Source organism: Onychostruthus taczanowskii, unplaced genomic scaffold, assembly GCF_017590055.1.
Source record: "Onychostruthus taczanowskii isolate IOZ18803 unplaced genomic scaffold, ASM1759005v1 scaffold81, whole genome shotgun sequence".
Lineage (NCBI taxonomy): Eukaryota > Metazoa > Chordata > Aves > Passeriformes > Passeridae > Onychostruthus > Onychostruthus taczanowskii.
This window is the reverse complement of record NW_024506002.1, coordinates 147,457-171,778: the sequence shown is the minus strand read 5'-3', so window position 1 is coordinate 171,778 and position 24,322 is coordinate 147,457. Positions and strand designations below refer to the sequence as shown.

The 24,322-nt window shown below is 55.6% G+C and overlaps 2 protein-coding genes across 3 annotated transcripts; one reads left to right on the top strand and one right to left on the bottom strand.

Annotated features, from left to right (window-relative positions):
- Positions 1 to 1,234: 1,234 nt before the first annotated feature.
- On the bottom strand, positions 1,235 to 10,263 carry LOC121346424 (chloride intracellular channel protein 2-like). Its single transcript, XM_041424222.1, has 6 exons — positions 9,715 to 10,263; positions 5,169 to 5,278; positions 4,631 to 4,756; positions 3,513 to 3,619; positions 2,946 to 3,127; positions 1,235 to 2,804 (listed from the first exon to the last, which is right to left on the bottom strand). The coding sequence occupies exons 1-6, from the start codon at positions 9,769 to 9,771 to the stop codon at positions 2,643 to 2,645; spliced, it is 744 nt and encodes a 247-aa protein (XP_041280156.1). The 5' UTR covers positions 9,772 to 10,263; the 3' UTR covers positions 1,235 to 2,642.
- A 1,508-nt stretch (positions 10,264 to 11,771) lies between these two features.
- LOC121346423 (protein eva-1 homolog C-like) lies at positions 11,772 to 21,618 on the top strand. Of its 2 annotated transcripts, XM_041424219.1 has the most exons (8): positions 11,772 to 12,191; positions 15,173 to 15,372; positions 18,409 to 18,532; positions 18,713 to 18,865; positions 19,013 to 19,156; positions 19,316 to 19,387; positions 19,730 to 19,819; positions 20,519 to 21,618. In XM_041424219.1, exons 1-8 carry the CDS (start codon positions 12,110 to 12,112, stop codon positions 20,902 to 20,904), a joined length of 1,251 nt encoding a protein of 416 aa, XP_041280153.1. In that variant the 5' UTR covers positions 11,772 to 12,109; the 3' UTR covers positions 20,905 to 21,618. The 2 variants fall into 2 exon arrangements, with proteins under 2 accessions (XP_041280153.1, XP_041280154.1); XM_041424220.1 differs by lacking the exon at positions 19,730 to 19,819.
- The last annotated feature ends 2,704 nt before the right edge of the window (positions 21,619 to 24,322 follow it).

Sequence of the window (24,322 nt, the reverse complement as noted above, 5' to 3'; positions counted from 1 at the left end):
GACCCATTCTAGCTGGATTGCTCTGAATTAAAGCCTTCCAGGGGAAGAGAAGCAATTAGAAGCATTTCCACTTGGCTGATAGCATGGTAATTTGAAACTGAAGTCAGGGGAAAAAACAAGATCTCTAATGGGAACTGGAAAAACATCAACACAGGAGAGCTGGGCCAGGTCCCAGCTGACACAGCAAGTGGCTGGGGGCTGCCTCTGTACCTGCAGCTTTGGGAAGAGTGTGCACCGCCTCAGTGCTGTTCTCTCAGAAAAGCCATCTTTCATGACCCTGTCTCATGGATGGTGTTTTGGGACATTGGTGGACCGGCCTCCATCACTGCCTGCCTTTTTTCCAGAGAGCGAGGACGAGTATTTCCCTCTCCAAAACTCCCCAGACCCCAGCACTTGCTCTGAACTGTGCCACTCTCCTGTTGCTGTGAAGCCCAGATTGATCTCTAATCTCTCTAGTCTGCAGGGGCATGCACCCCAGGAGTGTCCCCTGATGACCCCAGCCAAGGAGTCTTGGATCAGCCACCTGGAGCTCACAGACACATAGTCCAGAAGGAGGAACTGCATGGCCAGTTTCTGGGGTGAAGGGGAGAGGCTTCTCCAAAAGCCAGCAAGGTCAAATACTGCTCCAGCAAGGAAGCTCTTGGCAGCAGAGGATAAGCCTTGTCACTGGCTGACTCCTGTCTTCAGGGACCAGAGCATGCACTGGGAATCAGCTTGGGATGCCCAGATGCCCAAAGGCTTTGTCACTGCCCTCTTGCTGCCATGAGATGTGGAAGGAGCAGAAGACACGTGGTAGCCCTCAGGGAGGAAGATCATGCAAAAAGAAAGCATGGATCCATGTGTTTTGGCCAAACCTTGGCCTCATGTTCTCTTCTGATCAACATCCAAACCGCACCGGAGCCAGGGTTAACCTGCCCAGCCTTCCCAGCATTTCCCACTGACACACCGCAGTGAACAGCAGAGCTTCTGGAAAGCCAGACCTTGTGCTGGTCAGCGAGAAGTGCCAAGTGCTGTCTCCAGGGAGGAACAGCCCCAGTCACCAGGACACACTGGGTTGACTCTGAGCCAGTGATCCAGGCCAGCAGAGACTGCAGCTACAGCTTCACTTCTGCTAAATCTCAGAGGAGTTTCCACTGCAGGAAAGCCCCCCACCACTCCACAGCACCCTCTGTGCCAGCAGCCTTTGTGCCTGGCTGACAGCAGACCAGAAAGGCATATTAAAATATAGTTTATTGCTATTCTTAGTTTATAAAAACAAACAAACCAAAACCCACTAGTAACAAACCCAGTCCCCAAACCCAGCACTATCTGAGGCAGGCTTGCAAGGACACACCTTTAGTGCAAAGAGGAAAGTGGCAGTGAGGGCTGAGGAGGCTCTGCTCGCTTCAGTTCCCACAGAACCCACCATGCCCACTGTACAGTATCAATTTGCCCTGGGGCTGGTTAGGGAGGGCTGGCCGAATTCTCAAGGTGTGGTGGGAGTCCCGGGGGAGCTGGAAGTGTCAGAGGGGGAACACAGGGTGTCATGGCTGTGCAGAGCAGCTTTGACACCTCATGTCAGCGACACAGGACGTGAAGGCATGCTGAGCCAAGGGGCACTGCCCACACCTTTCCACAGATACAGCACTTTGCCAAACAGCTGCTGTCTGTTCTCCTGGGCTTTCCAGTGTGGAAACTAGACGTGTGCCCTACCCTGTGGCTGCTCCCAGCCTCAGGTGCCAGAAGTGTTGGTGGGAACTAGGGGGTATGGATGTAGAGCATGGCTGCACCCTCTACAGGGTTCAGCAAGGCACAGAGGCTTCTGAGCTGGGAGGAGCCACGCAGGACCTCGCAGGTGGCAGCACGTGGCCCTGGGTGCTGGCAATCATGGGAGGGATGCCCTGATCCTCAGCCCTTCATCCTCAGGCCCCTTGCAGGTCCCCTGACCCTTTGTTTCCTCCCATAGCTGATCCTGGCACTGTTGCACCAGGCATCACCTCCCGCACCCACCTACCCCCATGTTCTTGGGGAGTCAGACCCATGTCACAGCCCTCAACAGTGAGCGCAATTTTTCACTGTGATGAGCTGCCAGGGCAAAGCCTTTCCATATCTTCAGAGGGAGCTGATGTCTTGGAAGAGAGGGCTGCCCAAATGCCAGCCCCAGGTGCTGAGCAGGTTGGCAACAGGCAAATATAAGCAGCTCCAGCCCAGGGGAAGCACTGGGATCCCACGACAAGAACAGGATGGCTGGGACCACACAGGGCTGACAGATGGGAATGGGGAGGCTGGGCTGGCCTAGCCATTTGGGGGTGTCATCTTTTGATGAGAAAGCACTGCTGTAGGAGGCTAGTGCTCTGCTTTTCCCATGACACACAGTCACAGGCTGTGAGAAACATTTTCAGGGAGTAGGAATGCAGCTACATCCAGATGGGAGCAGTGTATACATGTGGTCAGCACTGCTGGTGCCCGGGGGTTGCAGCCAGCAGCACAGAAGGAGGAGGCAGTGGCAGGGGCTGTGAAGCAAGGTGCTGTTTCTGAAAGGCAAGAGCTAGCAATGTTGCAAACCCTCTCCAGTCTCTCCGTGGGCTGTTTTTGGTTGTGTCAGGACTACAGAGTTGGAGGGCTCAGCCAGGGCAATGCTGCCAGCTCACCCCACCCTATGGTTAGGTCATCTTCCTGGCAACACTGGCATACGTGTGCTCGATCTCCTCATCTGCAGGACAGGTGTGATTGAACTCATCACAGGCATAGGCGTTGTTGAGGTACCGCCAGACGCCCGTCATGTCCTCTGGGATCTCGAAGTCACGGTACTTTTTGGCTGCAATCTAGAGAAGAGTGAAAGGAGGAGGAGGCTGAAACTTCCAAGACCTGGGGGAGACTCACTCTCTGGCTTTGGCAGGGGGATTCCCTGTCCACTCTTGGAGCAGATGCCCCCCTACCCTGGCCCTGGGGGCCGGTGCCATTACCTTGATGATATGCAATTTGGGCAGGAGGTTGCAATCAGCCAGAGTTAGATGGTCCCCATCCAGGAATTTCCTCTTGGAGATGGTGATGTCCTCCACACTGTCCTGGTCAATCTCCTCTGGGAGAGGAGTGTTCAGGTAAACATCCAGGCGCTGAAACTCCCGCAGCAGAGCCTTCTCAAAATCTGAGAGGGTGGAAAACCAAGACTAGTGAGTGTGTGCCCTGGGCTCCCAGGCAAGCTTTAGGCTATGCTGGGCTGCCTGAGGCTCCCACAGGTTTTGCAGAGAGAGAAAAAGCACCCAGGGCCACACCACAGGGACACAGCATTGACCCTGGCCAGTCTCTGTTCCCAGGGGACTACAGCAACATCACCCTATGCTCTGCTGTTATCCCTGTGGAGGGAGCAGAGAACTGCCTTTATCCTTCCCCTCTGCCCCTCCACTTCCCAAGGAGGCTTTGGTGAGGCAGGTAGCAGGAACCTTAACCCGATGGCAGGATGTGCCAGCAGACAAAAGCATTTGTCATGCTGCAGCATGATTGACTAGAGTCCAACAACCCGCAACCCTTACTGATATTTGCTTCTTTGCGTGGGTTCTTGATGTATGCCGAGAACTTGGCAAAGATGTCACTGCCCACATCAAAGGACTCCTTGTACTTGGGGCTCAGGTGTGGATACCTTGAAAAAGACATTTATGTCAGTGCAGGCAGGGATGGAGCAGGGATGGAGCAGGGATGGAGCAGGGATACAGCGGTGTCAGTTCCTGGGCAACAGAGCCCAGGGCTGGTACTGGAGGATTCAGGGGATGTTCATCTGGCTGTGGGAGAATCACGATGATGTAAATTACTGCAGCTGCCACCCTGTGAGCTGTGTCTTTTATCCTGGGTGTTTGCCAGGAGACAATCTCAGGGCAGATACTCCACAGTTTGGGGACACTGGTGGCAATAGAACCCCAGAGCAGAGCTCTGCCTTCAGGCAGTTCTGGCCCAGCCCAGAGGATGCACATTGGCACAGAGGAGGTCACAGGATGCCAGAAGCTCCCATGACTTCCTCAGGAACTGTCTTCTGTTTGCTGACATGTTCCAGGGTGTGCTGCAAGGGCAGACACATTCAGGGAGGCAGGTGACAAATGCATTTGAGCTTCCTCTGCAGCACTGGGGGGGCTGCAGCCACAAAGGGCACGGGGGAAGCTGGTTTGGAGGGCTCCCCAGTTAGCTCAGGAAAGACCACCCACCCAACCACCCTATGGGTCATCTGCATTGCTGCTGCCAAGCAAGGGCATTTGCTTTCATTCAGCTGAGTGCACTGAATATAAACAAGCAAAGGGGCCTCGCATTCCCCTCTACCTCAACAACAGCTGCCACAGCCAGTGGCAAACCCACCAGTGCCAGGGTCCCTGCAGGGATCTCCCCATGTTCCCCCTCTGCCCCCAGAGTGGGGGTGCAGTGGCTGGTGCATTTCCTCCCACTCTCTTCCATTCCTGTTGTCCCCATGCCCTCCCCAGTGGACCCAGCCCCACAGCACAAAAGGGCCTGCCCTGCAGAGCAGGCTCAGGGGCAGGGGGGGCATCTGCCTGCCTGGGCTGCCCTGGGGCACCTTCTGGCACCCTGCCTCGGTTCCCCAATCTGCCAAGCCCTGGACAACACTGTGACAGGCCCCGAAATGGGGAAGGAATGAGTTTGCAGTTACTTGGGTGGACCCAGGGTCTGCTCCAGGAACTCCTCAATCTTGATGAAGTCTGTTTTCAGCTCCTTATTGAACAGCAAGAAGGGTGGGTTGGTGCCCGGTGCTAAATCTTTCAACTCTTCAGGTTTCCTGGAGCGGAGAAAACAAGCTGGCTCAGAGCCTGTAGCACATCTGCCTCCACCAGTCCCCAAGGAAAGTGGCCACAGCACAGGTGGGGGCTAGGAGGTAGCACAGGATGAGAACATTCCCAGCTCTGCTGCTTCAGGGAGCTGACAAGTGCTCTCCAGCCTCTGGATCTGCCCAGTGGTGCCTTCAAGTCATCCTCACATGCAGCAGGACAGGAGTCCCTAGGCCATGCACATTAGCAAGTGGCCCAAGTCCGTGCTGGCCCACACTTGCAGCCCAAGCGAGGTGGGCAGCGATTGTTCCTGTGCAGGGACACACAGGCTACAGGGCAGGCGGGGGGAAGAAGTGCTGATGGGTAAGCTGAGCAGGGTGTGTCTCACCCCACTGCTGGCCCAGGGCTTCAGTGCCACCTCACCTGGTCATGTCCACCGTGGTGACATTGAACTTGACCCCTTTAAGCCAGAGCACCATGAAGAGGCGCTGGCAGAAGGGGCAGTTTCCAATGTTTTCTCCATCCAGACCAGCCTGCCAGGAAAGCAGAAAAATGATGATTTAACCCTTACACAGCCTAAATGCCCGGAGCTGAAGAGCCACTGGGTAGAGCACGCTGCAGGGAGCCCCTCCCGACTCCGGGGGGCTCAGCTGTAGGACCCACCCTGAGCCATGGCCCTGAGGGCCACTAGGAGCATACTCGGGATGCAAGGGGTTGGATCCTTCCCTGAAATGTGAGACAAAGCCAGGAGGAAGTGGAGAAGGAGGCAGGGAAAGAAAGTGATTGCTAATGGATGGGGAGGAAGGGAGGGTCCACTTGGCCAGGAGGCCAGTCTGGAGACAGTGGGAGAAGGGAAATGAGCTCATGTTTGCCAGGAAAAGAGCAATTTGTTTTCATGTGCTGGTCATGTCTGCCTCCCATCTCGTGTGTGTTTAACGAACCCAGGCACGATGTCCCCAGCCCAAGAGCCACCCAGCAGCCTGCCCCAGGCTGGGCTCAGGAGGGCTGTGCCGAAGAGAATTTGTGCTGGTATCCCACTCAGCATTGGAAAGAAATAGAGATGACTGTCAGCTGCTGAAGGAACCCCTTGCAGCCCCTCTGAATGAGCACAGACACAGGCAGAGTGAAGCACATTTCCTTGCTATGTAGCAGATGAAAATATCCTTTGCAAAAATGACTGAAACACTTTATGAGGAGTTTGGTAAGAGGATATGACAGGTTCTCCCATTCACAAAAACTGGCTGAGATGCTGCTGTGAGATGGAAATTGTGCTGTGATAAGAGGTAAAATGGCTCACAGGAAACTGAACTTCTTTAAGAGAATTACTGGGTTCCTAAGCTGCATGTGAACTGTGGTGCTCCAGCTCATGGCCACCCTGCCCTGGCAGGGAGGAGCAGCACAGCTCATGCCAGCCCTATGACAGAAGGATGCTGCTCCCTTGGAGCAGTGTGTGGTGGGGCAGGAGCCCTAATGGGACAGCTCTGCGCTAAGCTTTGATATCTGATAGTGAGCTGAAGTCCTGAGGCTAAGCAGGAGGGTGATGAGATTTAAGAGGATCTGGCAGAGTCAAGTAGAAGCAAAAACATCCAGGGTGGGCAGCTAGACATGGCTCCAGAGCTCACATCTCTTTTGGGACCCAAAGACAGGATAGCTGAGGAGACAGAGACATGTGCCTGGTTCTCCTGGGCTGAAAGTAGGTGCTACAATTCACCAGAGATGCCCAAAAACCTGTGGAATCTGGAGTGCACGACTTCTCCAGGAAGAGAACACTGACATCAAACTCACCTTAAGGGAGACTGTAAAAGGATCAAAACAAGGATCCCATACTCCAGGTAGTAAGCTGGAGCAGGAGTTCTGTTTTTCCCTCATGCCAAGACCTTTTAGTCCTTCCAGAGGAACAAAAATTACTTTTAATAAGTATTTATGTCATGAAATATGAGGAAGGAAATGGGAACTGAGAAAGGTTGATTCCCTAGGACGTGCCCAACAGTAAAGCTGAATCTACACGAGGCTGGTCAGTGTCTGTTAATAGCAAATATTCCCAGAGGGGCTACAGCTCAGGAACATCCTCTGTGAGCAATAGCAACTAGGGCTTCTTTGGAAGGGAGTGAAAGTGGGTCTCAGTCTTCCTTTGAAGGAGCTGGAGGGGAGAGTCAGAGAACAGCCTTGAGGGCTGCCCACAGGCAAGAGCGCAGGGCATCTCTGCTCCCCCTCCCCAGCACCCTGCCACCCATGACCCAAACTACAGCCATGCTTTGGAGCATCTCCAGAACCAACAGCTCAGCAAGTGCTTTTGTGGCTGCCTAGCATGAGGACCAATGTGTTCCTCACTACTCTCTTCAACTTCCCTGGCCTGTCACAAGGCTGGGAATGAGAGGGCTTAATTTGTCCTGTTGTCCCCATAGGAGTTGTCGTGCTGAGCCACCAGCACACAGCTCTGGTGAAGCCACATCAGGACAGTGGTGGGGTCTGGGGGTCAGTGAGGGGAGCAGTGCCTGTCGCTCGGGCTGCTCTGGGCATAGACTCTGATCACCTGCTTCAAGTTTTTCCATGCTTGTCTGGTAGCTCCAGCCTCTGAGTTGTTCAGGCTGGTCTTCCCCCTTATCTTTTAAAAATAGAGAGGTGGGGAGTTATGGACTAGAGTGAAAAGAAAATCAAAATGGCCTCTGCAGGGAGAAAGAATCAGGCCTGTACCAGGATGCTCAGAGCCAAAATCTTTATCTGGAGGAACTGGAGGGGAGCTCCAGCACCACTGGGCACTGCTGGGGGAACATCAGGCTCTGGAAGGGCCTTTCTGGCAACCACTGGCCGTGGGGGGAGCCTCAGGGAGCCAGGAGCCCTCAGAGGAGACTTGCAACCATGTGCCCTCCCTCCCTGGAAAACGCAGAGCAGCACGGAGTGGGGGCAGTCATTGCTTTCACTTCCTTCCCCAAAGTGCCTCTGCTGCTGCTCCTGCTGCAGCGGGAACTGGGCAGGGGGAGGGGGGACACAGACTGACATTCCTCAATCTTTTGCCCTCGGATGATACAGAAACCCAGCATGGACTAGCACAGAATCTCTAAGAGGGTTGCAGGCTTTTAGCCCCGACTTTCTGAGGCATCACTAAGCTGCATAGGGCATTGAAACCCCAAAGCTACTTCGCAGTTCCTCTATTTCCCCATGGCGAAACAACCTCTAATGCAGTGGGAGGAGGGAACAGCTTTGCCTACTTGGGGCACTGCTAAATATTCAGTCCCCATGGGACCTGCCACAGCTTCTACAACCACCCTGAGAGCCAGGAAGCAGCTAAATGCCTGGTGGAGCTGCAAAAAGAGAGAGAGAGCCTCCCAGCCGACAAAACAACGCTCTTGCTAGGGACATGGCAGGGTGAGAAACTTCCAGCCCCTTGGGAACCACCCACCCCAACCTCAGGGTAAAGCAGGACTTGCTCTGCACCTGTCCATCCTTACCATGGTAACTCCAGCATGTGCCAAAGTGAAAATTAGGCAGCGTGCCGTGCCGTGCCGTGCCATGCCATGCCATGCCATGCCGTGCCATGCCATGCCATGCCGTGCTGTACCAGTAGGCGCTTGTGGGAGCACCAGCTTTCCCCATGATTTACGGCTGCCACTGGCCACAGCAACAGCTGTGTCTGAGGCATTCCCAGCCTGGGGAGGTGCTGAAGGAACAGGAAGGTTCCTGTGAGCAGCTAGAGCCACTGTGTCTTTGGTAAAGCTGGGTCCTGAGTGCTGGCATGGGGAGGCACAGCATCAACTTTTCTGTGAACAGACAAGCCAGGACGGTTTTTTCACGCTGAATTACAGCACAGGGGAAGTCCTGATGATGCTGCTGGTTTTCTGTTTCACTTCCCTCTGAAAACCCCCTAGAATGTGCTGCTGCTGCCATTGCATTCACCTCATGTATTGTTTTCTTTTCCAGCCGTCCCAAGCAAAAGTGTTAAGCAGAGAATTCAAGACAGATTATTTTACCAAGAATACACTTGTTCAGATCCAGCTCAACAAAGCTCAATGTCCATCAAGAAGTGCTGTGGCTAAAATTTTGGCAAGGGGATGGGGAAAAGCTCTCCTGGGAAGGCTCAGATAATCCTTTCTAGCAAGTATGTCTAACTACTACCCAAGGAAGGCACCATTCAGTGCCTAGAACTGCTGGGTGCCTGTGCCAGGGAAGCTAGTGCCTCTGACCCAGTCCTTTTGGACACCAAACTGCCCCAGGAGGAGAGCAATGAAGCCCATGGACCTGAGTGCCTACAGAGAAACCACCCTTAAAACCTTGATGAGGTGGCACAGAGAGGCATTGCCCCCTACTCATTGTCATTTGACAGTGTGTCCCAGGGCTCTCCTGGCATTGCTTGGGCAGACACAGTTACCAGCCAACAGCTTTGGCTCCTCTCTTTGTGCATTGCCCATGGTCACTGCAGATATTTTGAACTTGAGTGTTAAAATATTCCAAGGAAAGGGTTCAGAAAATTGCTTAACAGGGAAAAAACCAGAAACCATTTCCAGCCAATACCCTTCTGAGATGCCGCCCCATCTCGCCCACGTACGGACTCCCGCACCAGTTCCCCCAGCCATCCATGCTTGTTTCACAACTCTGCTCTCAGAAGAAGCTGAAGTGGCTGCTGCCAGCCCTCCTGCTTGCTGTTCCAGGCTGGGGCTTGTCTTATCTGGGTTTTGAGAGGCATGTGTGTTCCCAGTCCTTCCTCATGCTGCTGCCAGCAGTGCCACTTCTCCAGGGCGCACAACCATCACAAGACCAGGGCATCTCTCAGACTGCCGAGTGCGACACCCCACAGTCCCCACAACACCGCGTGCTCCTCCCGTTTGGGCAACCATTTAGCCAGCCCTGGTGGTGAGTGACACTGAAACTGGTGCCCATCTCCAGCCTCACAGAGCGTGAAGACACCTGCACCCAGCTGGATCTTGGTGAGGGTGAGCCAAAGAGTCACTGCCCCCCGCCCCCCGAGACCCACCTTCACGAACAGCTCGATCTCAGGCTCCTTGGTGCTGGTGTGCTGCTGACTGTCCATTCCAGCAGTGTGGGGAGGAACCACTGGCCGCACACTGTTGTGGGAAGTCGATCTGTGCCCTGCAGAGCTCTGATGGGGAAGGCTTTCAGAGGGCTGGTGCCTTGGGCCTCTTGGCTGCTCTTACTCCGCAGAGGGCTGGAGCTCACACTTTCCTTCCTCTTGAAGAAGGGAGGAGCAATGGGGTGTGCGCCAGGACCCGCCAGCAAGGGGAGGAAGCTGCAGGGCCTCTCAGACGTGACTCAGCACGGGTCTATCTGGCCACATTCAGAGTCTATCGCACCCACCCAGGTGTTCCTCCAGTGCCTCTGAGCAGTGGGCTGGCATCCCCAGCACCTTTGGTGTCCACAGCGCTGCTGCTATCTCTTCCCAGCTGGGAGCAGGGGTTTATAGAGGAAGTGTCATGCCTGTTGCTCCTCCTGCTGCTCCAGTCTTGGCCCCTTGCCACTCTCCCACCCTCATGCTGATGTCCAGTGTCCCAGGGCTTCTTTATCAATTTGGGATGAACCTGGCTGACCTTTTCTCTGCCTCCTGCAGCTGCATTATGACAGGCAGCCCCTTGGAGGGAAGGTACAGCTCCTCTCCCAGCCCACCAACCCTCGGGGGATCCCTGCACGGGCTTGTCTGAACACCCCTCTCTGCAAGGAGCTGGGCTGCACAGGGCAAACGCTCAGGGAAGCTGAGTGGAGCAGTCTGAGCAAATGTCACTGGCTTTTTGAAGGTGGGGCATAGCCCTTGGGTGGGAAGGATTGCAAAATCTTAAGCTAAGGCAGGAGATAAAAGATGCTGAAGCATGCTGGGGAGCAGTGGGGAACCCCACAGTGCCCCTGGCAGCTGCCCAGCTATGTGGTGCTTGGCAGGATGGTGGGATGAGACGTCTCCAGGGCTGACCTTCAGCAGGGCCCCATTCCTGGAACTGGGCTGTTTTGCAGGAAGGATGAACAGCTTGCTTTCCTCCCCAGGATGGGAGGGAACTGTTTGCAGTCAGATCACCCTGGCTGCAGAGACAGCAGATACAGCTTCCCAGCACACATGGGCTTAACTCTTAGGCAAGACCTGTCTTGCATCCCTAGACCACATAGCTGGTACCATTGCACAAAATGGGGATCCCCAGCGTTTGACTCAGCTCGCCCCCCCCAGCTCAGACAGGCTCCAGCTTTCCCCAAATAATCAACCCCTGATCAGACAGCAATCTCCCTCGAGGCAATTAGGATGGGAAATTATTTTGCACACCCCTGGAGGAGACTCCCCAACAAAGATGTTTCCCCTGGTCCTGCTACACAGCCCAGAGTGGTGCTAACACTGGGGGTTGCAGGGGGTGGGCAATTTTTTTTGCCCCATCAAAACTTTGGGAGAATTTGGAACCCTACTCAATGGGACACTCTGACTCATATTCCTATAATCAAGATGTATGTATTGATGGCACTGTGAGTGCCCTGCAGAGCCATGGCATTACCCTCATCACAAACTTAACACCCACCACCCAGCCCCTGCTGTGGACCCAGGTGAGGTGTGCCAGTACCCACTGCTGCCACAGCCTCCCCAGCCACCCCTGCCAGGGCAATGCTGGGCCTTGAGAGCTGTGATGGCTCCTGGCACTGCCAGCTGCTGCTGTCTCTGCTGATCTCAGCCGGGAGAAGAGCCAGCAGCTCCAGTCCATGGCACTTCCCTCCAGCTGAAGCAACAAGCAGGGGTTTAAGTCCTGCAGGTGGGAGGCACAGTATGACACGGTGCCCTCCTCACAAGGTGCCGGAATGCCCAGTACCTGGCCCCACAGAGGCTGTGAGGCAGAAACGTGGCAGCAAAGAAGTCCCTTCCCACTCTGCTGGCTGCAGGGTGTTTGTCTTTTCTGCAGGAACAGCTGCCTGGGAGGCAGTTCAAGGAGCCTTTCCCTTCCTCCTCACAGAGTGAATGGCCGGACATTTGCTGAGATTGAGATTACAGCACACATTTATCTGGATTTCTGTTTCACCGTGTCTGGGAGAAAGCTGGGGACACTTTGGAAACCTTGTCAAGCCCTGTTCCTCTGCCCAGGGCGAACAGAGGCGGGAGGGAAGGGGCTGCCAGTTTATTTGGCAGCAATGGGATGCCAAGGCACGGCTCACCCGTAACACGGTTCCCGGGGGAAATGTTCCTGTGCTGAGAGTGACCCCGCTGTCCCGAGCAGCCTCTGGCCCTAGGCAGCGGGCTCAGAGCGAGTGCACATGTGCTCGCCAAGCCTCGGGATTCAGCAGGGCAGAGAAGCGAGCCATTGTCCCCGCCAGGGTCAGCCCCACGAGCACCACCCGCCAACGAGGCCCCGGCTGGTACCAGCTGCCGGCTGGGACACCGCGGCCGTGCCATGGCCGGGCTGCTCCGGCCAGCAGGAACCCTGCTCCTCCTCTGCTTTGCTGCGCGTCTCCAGGCCAGCCCGGAGCTGTCCGGTGAGTCAGGGGGAAGGACGGGCGGAGGGGGATGCTGAGAACTGCGCTGGTGTGATGGGAGGGCAGAGCTACAGCAGTTTGGTGGGGTAGGGACAAGTGAGGTACAAACCACGGCAGGCCAGAGTGAGTTTCCCCAAAATGCTGGGATTTCTTTATCTCCACACAGGGCTGTTCTCTGAAAACACACTGAAAACATCTGCACACATCCCACAGCCCTGCTGTGCATGAGAGTGGCTCCCCAGCTCTGCTGTGCTCTCTTGGATAGTTTGCAGGCAGAAATGCAAAGAAACAAACATCAAGCTAGTCCCTGAGCTTTGCTGAGCTTCCCCTCAGCCACGATGCTCATGTCCTCGGTGCTGGGCAGTGTGTAGAGCTGAAAGAGCACTCAGGGCTACCCTGCCAGCCTTCTCTGCTCTGAGGAGAGGGAAGAGTTGGGTTGTACCTGGTCCCTCAATGGAGCTGGTGGCTGTGCCCCCAGAGCCACTCGTGAGTAGGGGTGCTGCAGGGTCCCCTGCCACAAGATATGGCATGGGTCAGAAGCACTCCCCAGGGCTATGCAGGTGAACCTTGTAGGTGTAGACAAGGCAGAAATTTGGGATTCCTTCTGTCCCAGCTCTTTGAACAGTCAGGACAGGTGCAGGCAGGCTGGGCACCGGGCATTCCCCAGGAATCATCTGGAAACAGCCATGCACACCTTCCATCTGCTCAGCCGAGCCCAGGAGGGTGAAAGCCTGATGCTACAGGATGGGCTGTGGTGAGGAGGATGTGATTTCATCTGGGCAGAGCTAACGGCACAACCACAGCACCGGAGACTGAGTCAGCTGTACTGGCACAAATCACCCACAAAGTCTGCCTACAGCCTCCTTGACATGGCTCCACCCAAAAAAACATCTTCACAGCTGCTCACTGGCCCTAAACAGTGTGATGGAGAAACCTCTGCACCCATGGAAATGTTTGAGCCTTAGTTTTAAAATACAAATCACTGGTGCCCGCTGCCGGCATGACAGCAGAACAGGGTGGCTGCCTCAAGGCTGGATTTGGGGAAACCCATTTCTTCTCATATTTCTCCCCTGACTTCCCTGCCACCCTAGGATTTGTCTGAGCCCTCTGCATCCAAGGCTGCCCAGCAGTGGGGACTTTAGGCAGCCCTGCATCCAGCAGGGTTTGGTACAGGCAGGTGGGTTTGGAGTTAGTGCTATGCAGAGGTCAAGGCCAGGGTGGCTCTGAAACCTTCAGGAGCATCTGACTTCTGCCAGGTGTGCGGCTGGTGCTGCAAGTGTAGGACTGCTGCAGGGGATGCAGAGGAAGGAGATGGGGGCTGGCAGCCTGGGCAGGGTCCTGTGCCCCTCACAGCCCCCAGCATACAGTGGTATGGGGCAACCAGAGGAGAGGGACAGACCAGGGTTTGTCCTATCCCCTCTTCGTGAGCTCTGCACTCCAAGGGTCTGATCCAGCCCTGTGCCATTCAGAGAGCATCTTTGCATCACACTGGAGCTTTGACCTGGCTAGAGCACCTTGTCTACTGCCGTCTACCCTCCTGTACCTCTCCTTTCCTCTTTCCTCCAGCATGCAGAGAAGCAATCGAGGGCTTGGTTCTAGGATGCTGTGGCCACCCACTTGCTCATCCCAGCTTGTCAGGGATAATGCCAAGGGAGACATTAACTCCAGGCTGGAGGCAGCTCCCAGCTGCACCCGCTGACATCACAGGGAGGGATGCTGACTGCAGATACCAAAGGGTTAGTGGCAGCACTGAAGGCAAAAGGGGCCCTTTGTGCTGCTGAGCCTGGCAGCAGTTTGCAGGGAGTGGGGAGGGGAGCTAGTGCTCCCACCTTCTTGTCTTGGTTTGGGGGAGTTTGACACACTGGGGTTGGGGGACAGGGTGCATGCCCTGCCCTGGGCCCCCGCACCGGCCTGGGGCTGAGGTGCAAGTTGCTCCAAAGACCCCAGAGCTGGGGGGTCAGAAGCCCCATGTTGCCCTGCTGCAATCTCTCAAACCTCAAAATGAAGCTTCCCCTTTGGTTTTGTTTTATTCAAAGATGCAAAGTGCTTCAGTCAGGAGCTACACATCACATTTTGTCGGTTTTCTTCCTTCCACAGTCTTCTTCAGCAACTGGTGCCTGCTCAGAGCACCTGGCAGCTTGAAGAGCTCTTACTAAAACAGACTCCTTGCCCACCCTGTACAGCCAATGCCAACTGGAGCCAATGCTGCATGTTAAGCCTTTGGAGACACTGCACAGAACCATCCCACTTTGTTGTCCCCGGTAGGGAAAACAACAGGGGCAGTAGTTTGGGACATGAACTAGGCAGGATTGAAAGAAAGATGCATTCTGTGATGGGAATTCAAGGAGGAAAGGGCCAGTTGCCATTGAAAGGGTTGTGGGCCAGGAATAGTTTGCAGCAACACACTGGGCTTCTTCAGCAGAGACCTGAGGTCAGCTGGGCTCAAGTGATGGCTTTGTGGCTCACACTCATCCATACTGACCCAGCCAGCTGTGGGAGCTTGCAGCAGCCCCTGGACCCTTCTCTCATCCGGCTCATGGCTCAACTTGTGACAGACTTGTGACAGAGAGCATCCTGCTCACCCTGACTCCCGGAATCATCACTGGAGACCATCTCTGGCTCACCCTTGTTCTCTCCCCACCATGGCTCCATAACAAGACTGATTTTCTCTAAACACTTGATAACTCCTTATGGGATTTCTCCATCTTCTCTGACTTGCTGTACTGCCTCTATCTTTCCTTTCTTGTTGCTAACCAGCTCAGCTATTCTGTGCTGCTTTCCAGGCTCCTGGCAGCAATTATGTATGCGAGGTTTGCTACAAGACCATCTTCTCTGCTGCTGTTCTGTTCTGATCTTGTTCACTCCATAAGTGCCTCATCTCAAGATATCCTCACTGCTACCAGCACTTGGGTGCCCAAGTGCCATGACTGCTGTGGCCCTGGTGTGTCCTCTGGACAATGGACCCCTGCTTTCCCTTCCAGGGTACCTGCGCAAGGTGCTGAGGAACCACACTGCCCACACCTGCGATGGAGAGCAGCTCCTCATCGTCTGCCCTCACAAAACCACCATCAGCATCCTCGGGGCCTTCTATGGGCGTCGAGTGCCCAGCACCAACCTTTGCCCCAGCCCCGACAGTGCCTCCCAGGAGAGCACCGAGTGCACGTCTGCCACTGCCCACCTGGTAAGGGAGGGATCCCAGGGGCCGGGCTGCACAACCCTCTGTCTCCACATCACTGAGCTGCCTGCTTGCGCTGGGGGGCTGCAGGCAATGCAGCCTCCTCATGCCCTGAGGAGGTTTGCATCAGCATCAGGATTACAGAACAATGGAATAAAAAAATCACAAACACTTCTTGAACTCTGTTAGGCTTGGTGCTGAGACCACTTCTCTGGGGAGCCTGTTCCCAACCACCCTCTGTGAGAGGAGCCTTTTTCTAATATTCAGCCTAAACCTGCCCTCACACAACTTCAGCCCATTCCCTCGGGTCCTGTCACCACAGATCAGTGCTTGCTCCCTCCCTTCACGAGGCAGTTGTAGACTGAAATGAGGACCTCCTCAGACTCCTCTAGGCTGAACAGGCTAAGTATCTTCAGCCAGTCCTCATAAGGCTTCCCCTCAAGGCCCTTCACAGTATTTCACAAAGTTGCCCTCCTTTGGATGCTCTCTAATAGTATCTTTCTTATATTATGGTGACCAAAAATACACACAATATTCAAAGTGAGGCTGCCCCATGCAGAGCAGAGATGTACAATCCCCTCCCTGGCCTGGCTGAGCCTGATGCCCCCCAGGAAAATATTGGCTCTCCTGGCTGTCAGGGCACTGCTGCCTTATATTCAGGTTGCTGTTGACCAGGACCCACAGCATACACCCAGGGTTGCTCCTTCCCAGGTACAGAATCCAGCAGTTTCCCTTGTTGAATTTCCTGTGGTGGGTGATTGCACAGTCCTCTGGTTTCTTGTGGTCTCTCTGTCGGACCTCCCTGCCTTTGAGAGAGTAACAGTCCCTCACCATTTTGTATTTTCTGTGATTCATTGTGGGGCCCTTTTCCTAGACCATTTTTGGGAGTTAAGGGTGGAAGAGATGTGTGTTCCAGAGTAGAGCCTGGCAGGAGGCACTGCTGTGTCCTGAGACGGCTTTTGGAGCAATCCCACAGGAAGCAGCAGGCTCAGAGAACGCCCTGGCGTCTGGGGCTGGCCTCTGGGAGAGGGGCAGTGCCGTAGCCAGGCTGTTGGGCTCATGAAGTGAGACAGGACCCCCTGAGATGCTGCACTCACCCCTGTGCCTGCATCCCCTGGGATTGGCACAGAGCTTGGCTCTTCCCCAGCCAGAAGCAGCGCCCATCTGTGCTGGCAGGTCCCTTGACTGGATTAGTGAAGCAGACCAAAGGGGTGCCTGTTTGATGACAGCAGTCGGTGCAGGGAAAGGGTAGGAAAGCAGAGACTGACAGAAGAAAAGAGATGAAATCTCCTCAAAGCTAATGCCTAGGTCCCTTGATGGGGACATAATTTCATATGCTGCTTTTCTAAGACCCTGTTCCAGCCCCTTGCTAGGGCTGGGGCAAACCTGCTGCAAAGCCGGTGACTGCAGCTGCCTGTGAGAAAAGCGGATGAGCCAGTGCCCTGCTCAGGAGCTCACAGGGCTTTCCTGCCTGGTCCTGCTCCAACCATACATCCCCTTCTGGGATCCTGCATGTTCCAGGAGCTCTGCAAGCACCAAGCCAGACCATGCTGGCACAGCACCAGGCTGGTCCCATGAGCCACTTGGCAAACACAGGTCAGGATCCCCCTCTCTGCAGGATAGAGAGCATGGCCTGCCACAGGTGCTTGGAAACTGAAGGGCAGGTCTGAGGGCAGGTCTGTGTAGCTCAGGTTCATACTGGGTAAACGGTGGGATGGCCATGTTGGCACAGGGCTGGAATACATGCTGCTGCTTAAGGAGCAGGGATGTCTGGAGCAGAGAGCAAGGAGAGCAAAGCTGCTGCCAAGGCTCAGCTCTGTTTAGGCAGCAAGTGGGAAGAGAGATTGCTTGTGCTTCCTTAGTGAATTTCCGTTCTGGCAGGCAGTGAAGACCAAGCTGAGGCTCAGTTCTGAGCTGGGCGGGAGGGACAGGGACAGAGGAGGGGAATGAGAGAGATGAGAGGAGGCTCCGTTGTGGGTGCTGGGATCCCCGCGCCTGAGTCACGAAGAGGTAGCAAGGGAATAAACCCCTCGCTTCTGTCGGCAGCCTCTGCTCCGCTGCGGAGCACTGCTGTGGGACTTGTGGGGGCAAGGAGGGGAACAGAGGGGCAGTGAGTCCCACAGCCACCCAAGGCCGGGCCACCCAGGGACTCCTACCAGAGCCGAGGGCACGGCTCGGCCACTCGCGGGCTGCCCGCGTGTGCAGGAGGGGAGCGGGGCCGCGGCCACCTCGGTCACGGGCGGGGCCCGACCGGCCCTGGGTGAACCTCAGACCCCACCTCGTGGCCGCGCGGGGACACTGCACGGACCGCGGGGACGCGAGCCGATGGGGCCGTGTCAGCACTCGCCTGCACCGGTGCTAGACACACGTGGTACGGTACGGTACGGTACGGTACGGTATGGAACGGAACGGTACGGTATGGTACGGTATGGAACGGTACAGTACGGTATGGACCTGTATGGTACGGTATGGAACGGTATGGTACGGTACGGTACGGTACGGTACAGTATGGAATGGTATGGTATGGAACGATACAGTACAGTATGGTGCGGTACAGTATGGTACAGTATGATACGGTATGGTACGCTATGGTATGATACGGTACGGTATGGTATGATATGCTATGGTACGGTATGGTACGGTATGCTATGGTGTGGTATGGTATGGTATGGAATGGTATGGTACTGGGACGGGATGGGATGGTATGGAATGGTATGGTATGGTATGATACAATATGGTACAGTACGGTACGGTACGGTTTGGTACGGTATGGTATGGTATGGTATGGTATGGTACTGGGATGCCAGCACAGGTAGTAGCAGCTGTGTAGGACTCACAACTCACTGTGGGTGCTGGGGGGGAACTGATTCAGGGACAGGCACTGGAATTGTGATGTCTGCATCAGGGCTGGGCAGGAGCAGCTATGGGACACTTCTGTGAGAGGCCACTTCCCTGAGCGTGGTGATGACACTGATGCACAGGAGGTGAGAACAGCCTCAGGACTTCTTACCCAACTCACACCTGTTCCACTCTGCTCTCCAGAAGCTGCTGGCTGAGTGCCAGGACCAGCAGTGGTGCCAGTTCTCAGTGCACAGCCAGGTCTTTGGACCAGACCCATGCCCTGGGACACACAAGTATCTCATCGCTTCCTACAAGTGTCGGCCAGGTGAGGTGGAGCATGGTCTGGGCAACACTGCATGGGCTCTCCCTGACCTCAGCTGCTCAGAAAGGGGCAGGAAGCAGAGCATGGCTGCTCCTGCACCTTGTAGCCCTATTTCAACCCTTCCCTTGGCCTAAGAGAGGTGATTCAGGATGCATCGGGGCACTCAGCGATGTCACTCCCTAGGGAACCATCGGGTCAAGACCGTGTGTGAGAATGACAAGCTCAGGCTGCAGTGTCGACCAAAATCCATCCTGGCCATTTATTCTGCAAGTTATGGACGATTCCTGCGGGGCAAACCAGAATGTGATGTCTTAAACACAGGAGAACCCCCTATAGGTATGCCAGAATGGTTTGAGACAGAAATGGGACAGGAATCATGCAGAGAACTGGGCTGTACCTCTGTCCCTTGGTCTCTGCTGGCTGATGCCCAGCAGGGAGGGGCAGGCAGCTCTGCCCATGGGTCCATGCCTCATGTCTCTGCAGAGTGTGTGGCTCCAGATGCTCTGCGCAGGGTCTCCAAGAAGTGCCACCGCAAGGGGAACTGCACCGTGGCTGCTGACAAGGCCACCTTTGGGGACCCGTGCCTCCCTGGCATGAAGAAGCAGCTGCGAGTCTCTTACACCTGTGGTGAGAACTCCCCACAGAACCAGGGGCACAGGGGCCACTGGTGGAGTGTCTGCTCTGCCCACCCCATGCCAGGCAGGCAGGGGCATGGGGCTACCCAGGGAGGTAGGGGCTGCATGGGAGGAGCAGGGTGGTGATGCTTGGTGTGTGCTCTCCTTGCAGTGCCCAAGCAGCTGCTGGAGGAGGTGGGCCCTGACACCTCAGACCCCTTCCTGCTCTCGGACTACATACACGGTAATGTGGGGAGAGGAAGGTTACACCACAAGCAGTGCGGCACCATGTCTGTGCCGGGGTGAACCAGCCCTTCCATGGTTTGTCTGCATCCCTGCTACCAGCTCCAGCCTAGCATCCCTGTCCCGTGGTGGAAACCATCCCTTGGGCAGTGCCCATTCTGAGGGGATGGAGGTGGCATCTGCTGGAAGCAAGGGAGAGGAAGACACACAGGGTCATCCCTGTGGACAGCAGAGCACTTGTGCAGGAAGGATGGCGTGTGGTATGGGGAAGGACAGGCAGGAGCAGGCAGCCAGGACACTGAGAGCACCTCGTGCCTCAGCCTGCACCCCCTTGTCACTGCAGGTGGCTGGTACAAAGGGCCCAGGTTCTCCAGGCTCCAGGAAGACCGCATGGTTTTTACTAGCTCTCTGGCAGCTTTTGCTCACCTTTGGGGTATGTGGCCACCCTGGGTCTCATGCAGCACCTGGGGAAATAGGGCAAGCTGGGGGGTGGCTGACATCCCAAATGGCCCCAGCTCAACTCAATGGCTCGTCTCAGAGGCAGCCAGACCCCAAACCTCTCCAGCAGGGCCAACAGGCACATGAAGGAGCATGGCACCAAGCGCCCATGCTGGGTTTGGGGTGGACAGGCAGGGTGGAGCTCAGAGGTGGAACGAGCCTCAAAGTCCCACAGCATCAAGAGTCATGGTATGGCTACAGTCCTGCCTGTGGACCTTCCTTTTCCAACAGGCCAGATTACCCACTGTGTCTTTTCCTTCCTGCCCTGTCTGCAGGTACTGATGGAGACCACTTTTCTGCAGGCAAAAATTGCCCTTGCCAGAGGAAATTACTCATTTAATCCCCCAAGGGATTATTCTTTCCCCTGCTCTGCCTACCCCAGATCCCACTGGAGGTTTTCTTTGGGGAAAGGCCCATTTCAGGACTGGTGGGTGCTGATGAGGCTCTAGGTGACACTTCCACAGTCACTGGGGCAGAGTCTGTCCTGTCTCTGCAGCCTGGGTGGTGAGGGCATCCCTGCTCCCCTCCTCTTACTCCCGTACGCCTGGCAGAGGGGCTTTGCAGGCACTGATACCCCGCAGACTGCAGATCAGAGCAGTTTGTACCCTGTGTCTTTCTTTCCTTTTCCCTTCAGGTGTCCCAGAGAAAGTTGCCCTCTACTTTCTTTGTGGAGTCTCAGGAGGCCTCATGCTGCTGCTGTGCATCATCAGCCCCAAAACAACCTTCCTCCAGGAGGTGAGGGAGGCTCTCAAAGACCCAGAGCTGGGGAGCAGCTCAGAGCTGGGCAGGACCAAGTTGCGGGATGAGCAGGATGAAGACATCCCTGATGACAGCTCCTCAGACTCCTCCTTCCGCCGCCTCACCCGCACCTACCGGGCCACTGACAGCATCTTCGGCCCTGAGCTGACGGCAGCTATGGAGGGAGCAGTGGAGCACCAGGGCCACAGTGGGGAGGAGATCTGGGTGCCCAAGGAGTCAAGCCCATATGCCATACACAAGATCAAATCGGCCACCAAATAAGAACTGGAAGAAAATGGTTGGAGGGCAGGAGAGGAGTGCAGGCTCAGTGGGATCCAACATCAGAGAGATATAAGAGTTTGGGCTCCTTGGGGTGACTGGACATCCTGAGCAGCAGCAGGGTCATGGCAGCTCCAGTGTGTCCATCCACCAGCTGGGGGTGACCCTCAGTGTGGTGAGGAGCTGTGTAATTGTTCTGTGGGCCATGGGCTCCTCTGCCACAGATGCCACCAACCCTAACCTAACCTCCCTGTTCTCAGCTTGCATTGTCTGGCTCTAGAGTTTAACCCTGATCAGCTGTGCCAAGCCCACCCTGAGCCCTTCGAAGCTGCTTGCCCCTATTTCTCCTTGGGTACTGGCTTCCACTCCTGGTGCTGCAAACACATCCTGCACTCGGGCACTGTGTCAGCAGTGGAGAGGCAGGAATGGCCAGGACATAGGAAGAGGCACGTGGAGTGGGTGTGCAAGCAGAGCAGACATCACCAGCACAGCCCCACCACGGTGCATGCCATGCAGCCCGGCTGTGCCAAGGAAGCTACTCCCCGGGCTGGGGCCACTGGCAGCTCAGCATAACACAGGCTCTCACCTACCTGCAGGCATTCAGGAGCTCTGTCACCCCCTGTTGCTCTATGCTTTCCTCTCTACTTTCCCCCGTGGCAGGAGAGCCCCAAGTTTTAACTTGCTGTGTTTTTTCCCAGCGAATAAATGCAACAGCTCTTAGGCACAATATCTCTCCCTGACCTTGGTCATTAGTAATGAAAAGGGGAAAAAGGAAGAGGCAAAGTTCAGCCCTCCCTGTGCAGAGAAGTACCTTGTCTCCCATCAGCGCTTCTGGTACTGGGCCATGGGAAGCAACAAGTTGGGCCTGTTTTACCACAGGAAAGAATAAGAAGGGAAAGGGGAAAAGCAGTTCATCTGGGTCCCAGGAATGATGCTTCCCTGTCCTTGCTGCTCTTCTTCAGCCTGGGGCTTCCCATCTGGTAAGCAATCCTGGAGCAAAGGTCCCTAGATACCATGCAGAGGGGCTTGTCGGCAGTCCTGCAGTGCCAGGAAGCCAGGCTGGGGCTGGGGTCTGCTCCAACTCAAAAAGGCAGTGCAAGCTTTTTTAGTGCTGTGGGAAGAGGCTGGATGGAAGCAGCAACCCAGCTCTCCTCACGAAAGGGACATGCCAGGCATAAATGCTCTTGAGCCAGCACACAGCAAGAATCTAGTGGGAGGAGCCAATGACCTGCATTCTCCCTGATTTGGGAGTTTGCTGAGGTAAAGTCAGAGCACAAGGAGAGCTGGTGGAGGTGTCACCTCCAGCTGGCCCCCAGCATCCATAGATTGTGAGCAAGAGTGAGACCACAGCCTTGCCTCAATGCTTGGACAGCTGGCACAGCTCCTGCTGCACACCCATGGCTTCACCTTCCACTTTTTGCTCTCCTCATCTTTTCTCCCACATGCCCCATGTCCAGGGGCAATTTCAGGTTGCGTGGTGGGAGTCACGCCCCTGCAGCTGGGCTGGGATTCCCAGGAGCCTTGCCAGGAGCACCAGCATGGCAATGCTTTAGAGACGGGAAAAGCCTGCTTCCCAGTGCCAAGCCTGGGCAGGACAGGCAAACATTAACCTGTCCCAAAGCAGGCAGCTCATCCCAGCCTCCAGAGGGCTGTGGCGAGACTTGGATGGGAGTTTTGCCCGATGATCTTATCCCACAGGATAACCACTGGCAGTGGATGTGTCCTGGCTCTGCCTGGCTAGTATGCACCCAACCTGTATTTTTGACTGGGCTATGCACTGCCTTAACACGCACAGGGAAAGGCAAGAACCTGCATCCCACAGGATCCCAAACCAACAGCAAGCAAGCCTCAGGGAGCCCCCAGGCCAAGGGCAGAAGCAGTAACACAGGGGAAAGCTGGGTCTGGAGAGGACAAGTGACCAAGGAGGGAACAAGGTGAGATGGAGCTGCAGCAACCCTGACCAGTTTTGGGGACTGAAGGGACCCGAGACATGTGGGACCCAGGTTTAAACCTCCACTGAACCTGAGAGCAGAATTCTGCTCCTGGCTGTCCATGGTCCAGGTGGACATGGACATGCTTTCTGCTGAGATGTGGCAGAGCTGCCCACATGCAGCCCAAGCCATGTGCCTGATCCTACCCACGTAGCTCTTGGGCATCAGGTTTAAATCCCCCCAGATGCTGGCACTGCTGTGTTTCCCTAGCCAGGGGTTCATCAGCTCCACCCATAACAGCAGCACATGAGTGTATGATTATCTGAAAGGATTTTCTTGGGTTAAACTTAGGAATTTGAAAGGTTTTTCTGGGAATCTGGTGGCCGAGGGAAGCTCTCCTCTGCTGCAGTGCTGAGCTCTGCTGAGTTTAACTCAGCAGGGGCTTCACTTGTGCCAGATCTCAGTGTAGTGCTAAAGCCCCCAAGAGTTGCTGAGGGCACAGAACCACTGCATGGTGGTGGCATTAGAGCAAAGAACTGTGCTGGAAACTCACAAAGGGGCAGAGTGATACAGTGAGCATCAAGTATACAAACATGGATCATGTGTCTCACATACGAAAAGCGGGTGGCTTTTCCAAGACTAGTTTACCAAGGAACAAAGCAAGCTGTGGGTGTGAGGAGTCTCACGCATTCCTTTCCTGATACATGGAAATTGACTTCAAGCCAACTGAGAGCTTGAGCGAGCCTTTTCTGAGCTCTCCCTGCCGGGCAGCCTGGCTGCATGGCTCGGGTCTCCCCAAGAGCTGCAATGCCCTCAAGGCTGGTCCTTGACACACACAGAGTGCTCTTACCCTCAGCAGATGTTCGGTAAGCGGCCGGTATCTCGTACAACCCTTAGTACAGTGACCATGACGTGTGCCTTGGTGACTTTGACCCTGTCCTGGTCGCTGTGGAGGACGGGGCAGTCCCAGGGAGCCTCAGCCTGAACTGGTCAGTCATGCCTGTACGACACCACATGAACGGTGCTCCTGTGCTGCCGCAGACAGTGAAAGTAGGGTTAGACTAGATGTAAGAAAAATACCTTCTCTGTGAGAAGTGAGGGTGGCCAGGCTCTGGCACAGGGCGCCCTGAGAAGCTGTGGCTGCCCCTGAATCCCTGGAGTGTCCAAAGCCAGGCTGGACATTGGGATTTGGAGCGGCCTGGGACAGGGGAAGGTGTCCCTGTCCAGGGCAGGGGGTGGAACGGGTTGAGCTTAAGGTTCCTTCCCACCCGAACCGTTCTGTGATTATCCAAGCCATCCGAACCCTCTGTTCCCGACACCGGGTCAAGGAAGGTGCACGGCCAGCACACCCTGTCCCCCAAACCAAAGTTCCCCGGCCCGGTGGGAAAGGGCAGCCCCGAGGGCTGGGACCCACAACCTCGGCTGCGGACGGAGGCAGCGGACCCAGCGGAGCCAGCTGCCCGCGGAGGCCGCTCCACCCGCCCCGAAGG

What these genes read in the sequence shown, in the direction of transcription:
- LOC121346423 (XM_041424219.1), top strand. Translation starts at nt 12,110, where the DNA reads ATGGCCGGGCTGCTCCGGCCAGCAGGAACCCTGCTCCTCCTCTGCTTT. An exon ending in GCTCTCGGACTACATACACG is followed by an intron (nt 19,388 to 19,729) that starts GTAATGTGGGGA and finishes TTGTCACTGCAG; the next exon opens with GTGGCTGGTACAAAGGGCCC. An exon ending in AGCTTTTGCTCACCTTTGGG is followed by an intron (nt 19,820 to 20,518) that starts GTATGTGGCCAC and finishes TTTTCCCTTCAG; the next exon opens with GTGTCCCAGAGAAAGTTGCC.
- LOC121346424 (XM_041424222.1), bottom strand. Translation starts at nt 9,771, where the DNA reads ATGGACAGTCAGCAGCACACCAGCACCAAGGAGCCTGAGATCGAGCTG. An exon ending in ACCACGGTGGACATGACCAG is followed by an intron (nt 4,757 to 5,168) that starts GTGAGGTGGCAC and finishes TCTCCGCTCCAG; the next exon opens with GAAACCTGAAGAGTTGAAAG. An exon ending in CAGACCCTGGGTCCACCCAA is followed by an intron (nt 3,620 to 4,630) that starts GTAACTGCAAAC and finishes GTCTTTTTCAAG; the next exon opens with GTATCCACACCTGAGCCCCA.